This window comes from Notechis scutatus, chromosome 6 (assembly GCF_049901735.1).
Source record: "Notechis scutatus isolate UNSWTSFEM ecotype Mainland chromosome 6, rNotScu1.2, whole genome shotgun sequence".
Taxonomy (NCBI): Eukaryota; Metazoa; Chordata; class Lepidosauria; order Squamata; family Elapidae; genus Notechis; species Notechis scutatus.
This window is the reverse complement of record NC_142014.1, coordinates 28,590,879-28,603,422: the sequence shown is the minus strand read 5'-3', so window position 1 is coordinate 28,603,422 and position 12,544 is coordinate 28,590,879. Positions and strand designations below refer to the sequence as shown.

General features: G+C 44.1%; 1 protein-coding gene across 1 annotated transcript in view; it reads left to right on the top strand.

The window, feature by feature from the left end:
* Nucleotides 1–1,246: 1,246 nt before the first annotated feature.
* Nucleotides 1,247–12,544, top strand: part of LAMB4 (laminin subunit beta 4) — a 57,621-nt gene continuing 46,323 nt past the window's right edge. Inside the window, exons 1-6 of the mRNA XM_087969101.1 lie at nucleotides 1,247–1,438; nucleotides 4,983–5,115; nucleotides 6,465–6,538; nucleotides 8,333–8,521; nucleotides 9,622–9,685; nucleotides 11,018–11,232. Coding sequence (XP_087825227.1) covers nucleotides 1,247–1,438; nucleotides 4,983–5,115; nucleotides 6,465–6,538; nucleotides 8,333–8,521; nucleotides 9,622–9,685; nucleotides 11,018–11,232 — 867 coding nt within the window. The remainder of the gene's footprint in view (nucleotides 1,439–4,982; nucleotides 5,116–6,464; nucleotides 6,539–8,332; nucleotides 8,522–9,621; nucleotides 9,686–11,017; nucleotides 11,233–12,544) is intronic.

Genomic DNA, 12,544 nt, shown 5'->3' with positions numbered 1-12,544 from the left:
AGTCTTCCCTTGTTTAGTATTTTCCAGTATTTTCAATGTTCGATATTCCCAGATGATTTGAGAGTTAGCATCCAGATATCTTGATCTGTTCAGAGAAGCCTGTCATTCAACAAAATGTGTGTCAAAATTGATCCATGGTTTTACTTACACATTGTCTTCACTCGCAGCTTCACAATAACAAGGAGGGAGGTGGATAGAAGGCAAGGGAGAGAGAATGGCGTTCAAGCATCCATCGGTACCTGTGGGACATTGCTGGCATCCGAAGAACACACCGAGTAGATGTTTTGGCATTTTTAGACAGTTCCCCATAACAAAATGAATATGTGTGATTGGTGGATGTTGTGGCCCATGGGTGGCCTGTAGGAAAAAGGAGAGACTAACTATGCTTGCTTTTGTGCGGGAAATCCCAGAGTTGGTTTCGCTTCTCCTGTAACAATGCGGTTTATTCAATTATACTCAGAGGTGGTATTCAGCCGGTTTGGACTGGTTCTGGCGAACCGGTAGTGGAAATTTTAACCAGTTCAGAGAACTGGCAAATATCACAGCTGGCTGGCCCCACCCACCTACCCCCCCAACCTATCCTATATTTCCTTGGTTTTTTACCTCAGCTGATTCGCGTGGCAGAGCGAATTGCTGTACCTCAGCTGAGCTAAAAAAACAGCTCACCTCACCAGTGCTGACAGAGGTTGGTTTCTGAATTGTTCAGAGTATTGCAGCGTAAATTCAGCACCAGAAAAGTAAACACAGGTGGCTGAGGCTTCATTTAACTTCTTTATAAACATATAAAGTACATTTTACAATACCAGTTGTAAATTTCTCCAACATGGAGCAAACTCAAACAGAAGCAGACATGTTGCAGGTTCAGAGCAGAGCTCTAGTTTTCAGCAAGCAAGCAAGACACACAGCAGAGGAGAGAAGCAGTTTCATTTTCAATAGACAGACTCAGAGCTTAACATAGCTTCAGAGCTTAATATAGAGCCACGCCTAGGCTACTTCTTCAGTTTCAGTTTCCAAACAGTCCTCATTGGCTGACTCAGTTGCTATGCCTATTCATTGGCAGACCTTGTTACCATGCTCTATTCCAGTTCATGATTATACTCTGACATGAATGTTGCGCATGCTTCTCTCATAGAACTGGTGGGAAAAAATTTGGAATCCCACCGCTGGTTATACCCTTGGTAGAAAAAATAATGTCCCTGGAGTTTCTTTCTTTCTTTTTTTTTTGGATTTGCCAGCTGGACAGTTGATGCCATGTTTCCTCTTTATTTTGTGTTCAGTATCACTCCCAGACATTCTGAGCAGTCAGAATAGCTGTCAGCTGGGAGCTTGTCACCCATCAGTCGGAGATCTGCTTGTGGGACGCAGCCAACAGTTGACAGCTTCATCTACATGTGGATTGTTTGGCCCTCAGAAGTATTGCATTGTGGGATACCTTGAGGTGAGTTTATCGTAATTTATCGTAATGTTTATCGTAAAGTTTATCGTAATGCCAAGAAGATACACACATTGTAGGCATCCCGAATTTGTCATCCATTTCCTTCTGTCTGAAATTTGATCCCATATTTTCAAGGCTAAGCAGCAGAAGAAAAACATAGAACATAAAATAATAGGGTTAGAAAGGACCTCCTTGGAGATCTTCTAGTCCAATGGTAGCTAACCGTTTTGGGCTCCTGTGCCAAAAATTGTGCTTGTGCTTGCATGCTTGCGGTCGCGTGCCAGCACTCAGAAGGCAATGCATGCCCCCCCAGGCCCCCTACGCATGCACGTGTAATCCCCACCCACCCACCCCCTTACCTGCCCTGTGCCTCACAGCTGATTTTTGGCTGGTTTGAGGCCTTTTTTGGCCCCCCAAAGGCTTGAGGAAGGCTTCTGCAGGCTTTGCAGGCCAAAAACTAGCCCCGTTTCATCACTTCCGGTATTTTCGGAAAAACAGGAAGTGACAAAACGGGGCTAGTTTTCGGCCTGCAAAGCCTGCAGAAGCCTTCCTCATGCCTTTGGGAGGCCAAAAAAGACCTCAAACCGACCGAAAATCAGCTGTGAGGCACACACATACTCGGTGAGATAAGTTTGCCTGCAGCTCGCGTGCTGGTACAAATGGCTCTGGGCATTTGGCCATAGGTTCGCCATCACAGTTCTAGTCCAACTCTCTGCTCAAGCAGGAGACACTATACTATTCTGAACAAATGGTTGTCTAATCTCTTCTTCAAAACCTCCAGTGATGGAGCACCCACAAATTGTTCCATTGGTTGTCCCAAAAGGTGCTTTTTCAAGAGGCAACTGGACTTTCTGGTTTTTCTTTGAAGACATTTCACTTCTCATCCAAGAAGTTTCTTCAGAGAGCTGAAGAAGCTTCTTGGAAGAGAGGAGAAACATCTGGGAGCAAAAAGTCTCTTCTGAGGCCAGGAAGGTCCCAAAACGGGGTGTAGAAGGGTCCAAAATAAAAAAGCCACACCCACCCAGTCACATGGCCATGCCCACCTATCCACGCCCACAGAACTGGTAGTAAAAATTGTTTGAATCCCACCACTGAATAAAATCCTTACCCCATCATAAGGCCTAATTCTAAGGATTAGTCCATCGTAAGAACGCTAATCTCTAAATCGGAGCTTTATTTATAAATCAGAAATTTTTTAAGAAATATTTCACAAGCCTGAACTTCTTAAACAGTTTTCTACTCCTTTGTCCCTAAGGAATCCATTTGCTGAATTGCCAAAACATTACATTCATCATTCAGGGATACTTTGAGTTTGCCATAAAAGAATTTCTGTTCTTTAAACTCTGCCTGACCTGAAGGCAGAGCTGCTTCTTAGTTCTGTCTTGCATTCAGACATTTATCATCACTGTCAACTTTTCATCCTTCCAGAAAGACAGAGAGAGAAAAATAAGAAGAAGAAAAGAGAGAGATCAGAACACTGTGAGCTTCTACAGCAGAGACAAATTCCTAGTCCAGTGATGGCGAACCTTTTTGTTGTGGTGTATCGAAAGTGTACATGCCAGCACCCACAATGCAATGTGCCCCGCCCCCCTGCGCATGCGTGTGCAACACCCCCACTCTGCACTGTGCATGTGCGTGCCTCCCAGCTGATTTTCAGCCTGTTTGAGGCATTTTTCACCCTTTTGGAGGCTCGAGGAAAGCCTCTGCAGCCTCGGGAGGCCAAAAAACGGGCATTCCGGAAATGCTGGAAGTGCCCATTTTCAGCCTCCAGAGGGCCTCTGGAGCCCAGAGGAGGCCATTTTTGCCCTCCTGAAGACTCGAGGGAAACCTCTGCAGCCTCGGGAGGCTGAAAATGGGCCCGTTTCGGCACTTCTGGTATTTCCGGAAGGCCCATTTTTTGGCTTCCTGAGGCTGGAGAGGCTTCCCTCAAGCCTCCAGGAGGGCAGAAATGGCCTCAAACGGGCCAAAAATCAGCTGGGAGGTGCACACATGCGCAATGCAGTTAAGTTTGGCTGGGGCAGGGGGTTGACTAGATGATCTACCAAGTCCCAATTCTGTTAATCTGTAATTCTTAGTTGCTTCAGTTGGCTATTCCCAAATCATGTCGCCTTTATATTATGGAGTTAATTCTGCTTTCTCTCTCCTTGGTGAGATTTCCTGGAAAGAGGATAGACTTTTCAGGAAAGAGAACAGACAGAATCAGACACAGGAGGCTTAGGATTGTGAGGTGAAATTATCTTTCATCTCCATCAAATCCCGAGAATGAGGCCATTGTTCCCTTCTCACTTCTGAGAGCAATGAAGCAGGGAAGTGTGAAAAGCACAGGGCGTGTACAAATAAACTTTTCTGTCAGCTCATCTTCCTTCTTGGTCTCTGGCGCTTGCAGAGTGGTTTATGCAAGGGGGGGGTTGAAAACCGTTAGTCCAGAGGCGGTATTCAGCAGGTTCTGACCAGTTCTGGAGAACCATTCGCGGAAATTTTGAGTAGTTTGGAGCAATGGTCACCAAGCAGTGGGCCGGGGGAACAATGGTGATCCACGAGAAAATTTTGGTGGTCTGCAGGGAAATGTCACCCCCAAAGCAGCCCCCAAAGCAATTAATCCAGGCTGCATGGGAACACAAGGCTGCACCACCCACATGGCCCGTGGGAACACAAGGCTTGCATTGCGAACAACATGAGGTAGTGAGGGAAGGGGGGAAAGGGCGGAGGGGGGAACTTGCCCCACTCGCCCCATGCCCCTCGCCTGGCCACCGGGCTGCTTCTTTCTGCTTCTTTGTTCTGCTGCTTTTGGCTGCACGCAAGGAAAGCAGCAAAAGTCTTTCTTTCTCTCTGCCAAACTCCACCAGAAATGAGTCTTTGGGACCCTGCAAGGCCTCCTGCTCCAAAAGGCTGCGCCGGCGCGACAAGTCTCACAAAGACTCATTTCTGGTGGAGTTTGGGGGAGAGAAAGAAAGACTTCTGCTGCTTCTGCTGCTTTCCTTGCATGAAGCCAAAAGTCTCTCCCTCTGAGAACAGAACTGGAGACAGTATCCTGCAATCCCAAAAAGAGAACGATCTATTGGTAGGAAAATGGGGTGAGGAATTTTCCTGCAGACCTTTTTTTGGGATTTTCCCAGGGTCTCTGGTCCATGGGATTTAAAATTATGAGTTTGGTGGTCCCTGAGGTCCAAAAGGTTGGTGACCCCCTAGTTTGTAGAACCGGCAAATACCACGTTTGACTAGCCCCGCCCCCATCTATTCTCTGCCTCCCGTTGAGTCCCAGCTGATCAGCTAGATCTTCTTTGGTTGCCCTGCACAGGAGAATGGAGCTGGAAAGCAGGTTAGTTGGGTGGGGAGGAAATGGGAATTTTACAGTAACCTTCCCTCAGAAGCGGGGAGGGAATGGAGATTTTACAGTATCTTTCCCTGCCATGCCCACCAAGCCACGCCCACAGAACTGGTAGTAATTTTGTTTGAATCCCACCGCTGCATTGATCTACTAGGAAATCATCACCACTGAACCCCCCAAATAAGATCAAAGAGAAGATTTGTGTCTGCCCTTTCTTAGGATACGAAGAAATGCTTCACCTGCGATTCCAGGCACCCCTACCACCCACTTTTCCAAACCAACAGCCACTCCATTGAAAATGTGGTCACCCGTTTGGAACGCGATCGGAAGAAATGGTGGCAATCTGAAAACGGTGAGTTGGCTTCGGCCGGTTTTATTACTTTTAGCCAATTTGCTTCTGCTGTTTATTTGTCCAACTTCCATCTGACCATTTCACGAGCAAAGTGGCAAATCCCTGTCTCTGGATGGTATTTGGCCAGAAAGGTTAATACTTGTTGGTAGCAAAATCAGGTTCTAAAATTATCCAAAGAAACCAATTGATGGCTCGGTGCCTAACATCAAGCAGAGGGACAGCCATTTCCTGCAACAGCTGTCACATTTGGAACGATAGGAGATTTCAATTATTTGCAGCATCATTGAATATCTTCTATTTAACAGAATAATAGAGTTGGAAGGGGCCTTGGAGTTCTTCCATTCCAACCCCTCTGTTCAAACAGGAGAATCTATACCATTCCAGAGAAGTGGTTGTCCAGTCTTTTCTTAAAAGCCTCCAGTGATGGAACATCCACAACTTCTGAAGGCAAGCTGCTCCACTGATTAATTATTCTCACTGTTAGGAAGTTTCTCCTTAATTCTAGGTTAGTTCTCTCCTTGTTTAGGTTTCTATCCATTGTTTCTTGTCCTTCCTTCAGGTGCTTTGGATAATAGGTTGATCCACCTCTTCTTTCTGTGAGCCCCTCAGATTCTGGAGCAAATCTGTCATGCCCCCCAGTCCTTCTTCTCTCTAGACTGGCCATACCCAATTCCAACAATCGTTCTTTATATGTTTTAGTCTCCAAGCTCTTAATCATCTTGGTTGCTCTTCTCTGCACTCTTTCCAGAGACTCAACATCTTTTTTAATAATGTGGTGACCAAAACTGGATGCAGTATTTCAGATGAGAAATACCTGGATGCTAAAGATTTAAATATTTTAAGATGCTAAAATGACACTAGCCCATTAATTAAGTTAGAGAAATGCAAGAAGGAAAAAAAAACAGGATCAATAAATTATACATTTGAATGTTTGCAATTTTTATACCACTAATACATCCATTCATTATGATCTAAAATGAATGGAATCAGATAGAATAAGAATTTGTGCTTTGTAAGGCTTGCACATTGTGTGTGTATGTGGGGGGGGCATTCCTTGTAAAATAATTGTGATCATTCTGATAATAATCAAGATAATTATCAAAATTGTTTGAGAGTTGGAAACATAAGCCATCAAATTGAGTTAGTTAACCGTGTCCCCAGAAAATGAACCTCAGAGGTACCACAAAATGTCAATCCTCTGGCCATTTTCTTTTGAAAACAAAACATATCCTTGAAGTGGTTTCTATAGGAGAAACCCTAAATGCAATTGATTCATCAGAAAGACAATAAATATTTTCTTATTTTTTGTTCATTTTCCTATGACCTGCATCTGGCTTATTAATTTGCAGGTGTTGACCATGTCAGTATTCAGCTGGACTTGGAAAACATGTTTCAGTTCAGTCATCTTATTCTGATTTTCAAGGTACCAAAAATACACTATTACATTATTTAATCTCCTGGTAATTATTTAGAGTATTTTATTTATTTATTTTTATTTATTTATTTGATTTGTCAATTGCTTACAAGATAATAGGCATAAGTATAAACATAGTTATGAATACATGAAATGGATACATATAAGAAAAATAAAAAGAAACAATAGGACAGGGACGGTAGGCACGTTGGTGCGCTAATGCACAGACCTCTTAGGAAAGGGGTGAGGTCAATAGTAGACAGTCTAAGGTTAAAGTTTTTGGGGTTTGGGGAAGAAACCACAGAGTCAGGTAGAGTATTCCCAACATTGTTCAGGCAATGCCTGCTTTTATCTTGTTTAGAATCAACACTGTGCATCTCAGAATTACTTAGCTGCTGTTGACTAGGATCCACGATCACCTGGAAGGCAATTTACCTTTTGCAAAAGAAAAAAAAAGATATACGCTTTTTTTTATGCTTAGCAAAAAAAAGGGGGGATTTACCCCTTTCAGCATTTTTTTCATATTTAAGACTTCCTAAATTCAGCCTATTTAGGATTTCAACTTTAGCCTGACTTCCCGATGCCAAGATCTGCAACGGATCTGCATAAACTGTTCATGCTTCAGCTAATGTTTATAGCAGCAATTCAATGAGGCGTATCGTCTCCTCAGCTTTTAAATCTGATTTAAATCTGGTTAAGGCTTGTCTGTAGCCACAGGTAAAACAGGAGAGATTTGCAGTATGTGTTTGAGCAGGAATGCACAGATTGCTTGCATTCTACTGATGGCTTAAGTCATGGAGTCCCCAACACCCAGTCCTGTTCTGACCTAGGCATCCCAAAAGCACGAAGCCAACTCCTTGTCCCGATAAAACCCCTTTTATTTAAGTTAGAGGGAATTCCTCTCCAGCAAAGTCCCGGCCAACAGTCTTTCAAGAGATTTCACAACTACAGACCTTTATCAGGCTTGGAGAGTTGCCAAGCCAATATCTTCCAAACGCTATTGTCTGTAGCAGACAATACTTGGCAAGGAATCAGGAACAGATCTTCACCCTAATTAAATGAACTAATTGTCTCCTGCAAGACACCACTCCTCTTTCGCTCCTGTTTATTCCCTATGCCATTCACCATCCATCTGTGGCTTTACTTCCGAGTCAAACCCTGTTCCTTAGCTGTTCCCTTCTTCTGGCAGCTCTGCGCATGTGTACACTGGGAGCAGGCTCCAGCTCTTCTTCTGCCCCACTGAACTCTGACTCCAAAGGCAGCTGATAATTATCGGACAGCCCTGGCTCCATCTCTGCCTCCAACGCAGAACCCTTGTCAGAACATTCCTCAGAATGCAGGATTCATCCCCAACTTCCTCACTGTCCGAATCTGCCGCCAGCTCTGCTGGCCGCTGGCAGGCCACAACAGGTCGCAGCATGCCAGCAAGCAGACCGCGCAAACAAGCAAAGCCACATCCATGGGATGCAGGTAGGGGAGGGCAAAAAAATGGGCCTCCCAAAAGTTCAGGAAGGCTGGAAATGGGCCTGTTTCTGGCTTCCAGAGAGCCTCTGGAATCTGGAGAGGCCATTTTTGCCTTCCCGGAAGCTCAAGGAAAGCCTCCGGAGCCTGGGGAGGGCCAAAACAGCCCCCACCACCATGGTGCAGGAGGCCGACTAGGCCACACCCACCATGGCCATGCCCAGCCAGCAACCAGGCAGAGAACCCATTGCTAAACTTTTTGAAGGCCATCCCTGGTCTCAGATGCTTAAGTGTTCATAGCATAAAGTCATACCAATCTGAAGGTGTGTATTTCTCTTATAGACTTTTCGTCCCGCCGCCATGTTGGTGGAGCGTTCTGCAGATTACGGTCAAACCTGGAAGGCCTATCGATATTTCGCACAAAACTGTACTGCTTCTTTTCCGGACATTCCTTCAAGGCCACCCAAAGAGGTTGGAGACCTCGTGTGTGACTCCAAATATTCAGATATCGAACCATCAACCGAAGGGGAAGTATGTATCTGATTTCACTTGAATGATTTGGATTCTCGGTACAATTACAAATGTCCATGATTGTGATAATAATCACAAAAACAACCAGAGACAGTGAACAAGAGCTTTATTATTAAGCTTTTGCAAAAGGGAATTCTGCTCATGGCAGAAGACATGGTTCCCAGGAGGGCTGGGGTTTATATACAGGTTGAAATATGCAGTCTCTGCCCCTTTCCTGGGTTCACAATCTATCCAAGCTACATATCTTCCTACGCCACTCCCATAGCAAAACACCTGTTTCCTTGTCTTTGGAAACTATCCTCATTCTCATGGCTTCTTCCTGTTATGTCCATCGAAGCACAATGGATCATTAACAGGTTTCTGTTGGGTCAGAATGACTTAAAATCTCTGACATTAATCTTTAAGCCAAGATTACAAACCCTCACCCCAGCCAAGAACATGACATTTTACTTTCAAAACATAACATGTTACAAAACATAATATGTTTGTTAAATACAGTTATATCACTGTCCAATAATCATTTCATAGGCCATATTTCGGATAAACATGGAATCTCTTCTGTACTTCATTTTCTCAGGAGTAACTCACAATATATAATTTCCACATATACAATGATGTACAATAGTGTTCAAATTGCCTTGAAGTCAGAAAGCTGCCAGAGAGTTTTTATGGTTCATTCTGTAGTTAAAGTAGAGGTAGCCCTCGACTTACAATAGTTTTCTTAGTGACTGTTCAAATTTACAACGGCACTGGAAAAAGAGATTTATGACCGTTTTTTCATAATTATGGCCACTGCACTCATGTGATTAAAATTCAGGTGCTTGGCAACTGACTCCTATTTATGACGGTTGATCCCCTTTTGCAACCTTCTGACAAGCAAAGTCAATGGGGAAGCCAGGTTCACTTAACAGCCGGGTTACTAACTTATCAACTGCAGGAGATTCACTTAATGACCGTGGCAAGAAATGTCATAAGATGGGGGCAAAACTCACTTAACAAACGTCTCACTGAACAAGAGAAATTATTGTCGTATTGGCAAGGAGTGAATGTTTTCCTTCCCTGCACTTATCCTTATAAATATTTTTTTGGGATTTTGACAGGTTATTTTCAAAGTTCTGGATCCCAGATTTGAAATAGAAAATTCTTATGGTCCGTACATCCAAGGTAGGAATAGTTGGGATTTGAACGGTCCTTTACCAATTCTTCTTTGCTTTGATTCTTTTGATAACTCAGGGGTAGAACACAACTGTTAATAAAGTGAGGGGCCCTTGGTGCACTCTGAACTTGCTTGTTCTCTTGCTGACGTTTCATGACCAAACTAGGTAACATCATCAGTGCTAGAAGGGGGTGGGCTTTGTGTAGAGGAGGAGGAAGAGGAGCAGGAGAAGGAGCAGGAGGAGGAAGAGCAGGAGGAGGAAGAGGAGCAGCAGGAGGAGCAGCAGCAGCAGGAGGAGGAGCAGGAGGAGGGTGAAGACAACTATGGGGTCTTTGGTGTGATCTGAGTTTGGTGATTTTCTTGCAGAGGTTTCATGACCAATCTAGGTAACATCATCAGTGCTAGTAAGGAGTGCTGTTTGCTGTCAGTTCATATTGTAGTGGCTTGCCTATCTGTGTGGATGGGGGCAGTCTTAGCGATTCTTTGGTTGGGCTGTTTACTGATGGCTCTTTAGCAGTTTCTTCATTGGGGTACAATGCTTACTCGATTGTTGGTCTGGAATTAACCTTGGAGTTAAATGCCAGAGAATTTCTAGAGTCTTTTTCTCTTGGTCTAGACACATACATATTAACAGCATCTATAGAGGGACATGGTGGCTCAGTGGCTTGTTGATCAGAAAGGTCGGCAGTTCAGCGGTTCGAATCCCTAGTGCTGTGTAAGGGATTGAGCTCCTGTTACTTGTCCCAGCTTCTGCCAACCTAGCAATCCGAAAGCAGTAAAAAATGCAAGTAGAAAAAATAGGGACCACTTTGGTGGGAAGAGACCAGCGTTCCATGCACCTTCGAAGGCGTTTAGTCATGCCGGCCACATGACCATGGAGATGTCTTTGGACAGTGCTGGTTTTTTGGCTTTTTAACAGAGATGAGCCCCGGCCCCCTAGAGCCAGAAACGACTAGCACATATGCGCGAGGGGAACCTTCACCTTTACTATAGACTATGCAAAAGACACAATCAACCAGCCCCCAGAAGACTCCAACAACTCTCCAACAGCCCTCAGATCAGCACAGATTAACTCCAAGGTTACAAGATAACTCTGGGTGGTTTACAGGTTATAAAACAAATTATTAAACAACACAAAGTTAAAATATTATTAAGAACTATACAAAAACTGAACTAAAAGAGTTAAGAGCTCGACAGGTCAGGGATGACGTCTTTTTATCTCATCAGCTACTGTTAGAGACATTGTTATAAAAATATGTGGATATAATATGGATTATATCCATTATGGATATTATTTTGAGCTAAACTACTTTACACATTTCCCCAAATTTTCATCGCAGAGCTGGTTGCTTTTACAAATCTGAGAATCAACTTCACAAAGCTTCACATGCTGGGAGATACTTTACTTGGAGAAAAGAAACAGAGTCTTCTGAGAAAATACTACTATGCGCTTTATGAAATGGTTGTTCATGGGAGTTGCATGTGCAACGGCCACACCAGCCACTGTGGCCCTGGGGAAAATCTGCGAGGGGACGTCTTCCATGAGCCTGGGATGGTGAGTCAAAAGAGTTTGAGCACAAACTTCAGTTGTCTTGAAATGTTGCAGTAATACTATTGGAGAGATCACAGGAAGTGGAGTCAAGAGAGGATTTAGCCTAGAATTGTTACTTTGCCACAAACGATCCAAATCCAACCCCTCTTGAATTCTGTTCTTATCTAGCACCAACGTAGTGATTATTCTTGTGTATAGGCATGAACAATAAATCAGCTTATGGTAAAGGTAAAGGTTCCCCTGCACATACGTGCTAGATGTTCCCGACTTTAGGGGGCGGTGCTCATCTCCGTTACAAAGCCAAAGAGCCAGTGCTGTCCAAAGACGTCTCCGTGGTCATGTGGCCGGCATGACTAAACACCTTCGAAGGCGCATGGAACCTTGTTTCCTTCCCACCAAAAGAGTCCCTATTTTTCTACTTGCATTTTTTACATGCTTTCGAACTGCTAGGTTGGCAGAAGCTGGGACAAGTAACGGGAGCTCACTCCATTACGCGGTGCTAGGGATTCGAACTGCCGATCTTTCTGATTGACAAGCTCAGCGTCTTAGCTGCTGAGCCACCACGTCCCTTTAAATCAGCTTAGCTGGAATTTAAGGTGTGATCCTGATTCTTCCCATCCCACCAATATTCCTAAGTGCAATTCAGAAATAGATATTGGAGTACCAATAAGGTTATCACAATACATTTTAACTGTCATTCTTGTGTCCAAATGTTCTGCAAGATGGATGCTCTGAGATGATGCCTCTTAAGATGGCAACACTAGCGATAGCACTTAGACTTATATACCGCTTCACAGTGCTTTACAGCCCTCTCTAAATGGTTTACAGAGTCAGCCTATTGCCCCCAACAATCTGGCTCATTTTACTGACCTCGGAAGGATGGAAGGCTGAGTCAACCTGAGATAAATAGACAGATAGACAGACAGACAGACAGACAAAGACACACACACGGAGAGAGAACAGAATAGCAGTTAGACTTTTATACCACTTCATAGTGCTTCACAGCCTTTTCTAAGCAGTTTACAGAGTCAGCGTATTGTCCCCAACAATCTGGGTCCTCATTTTACTGACCTTAGATGGATGAAAGGCTGAGTCAACCTTGAACTGATGAGAATTGAACTGCTAAATTGCCGCAGTTGGCAGTCAGCAGAATTAGCCTGCAATACTGCGTTCTAACCACTGTGCCACCACAGCAGAGTTTCATAATGATGGGTAATGGCGTACGCACATGAATGTACCCATTTTATTGTGGACATGCTGTTTGTTCACCCCTTGTCCTAAGTTCATTTTCAGCAGGCCACATCAGAAAATGCAA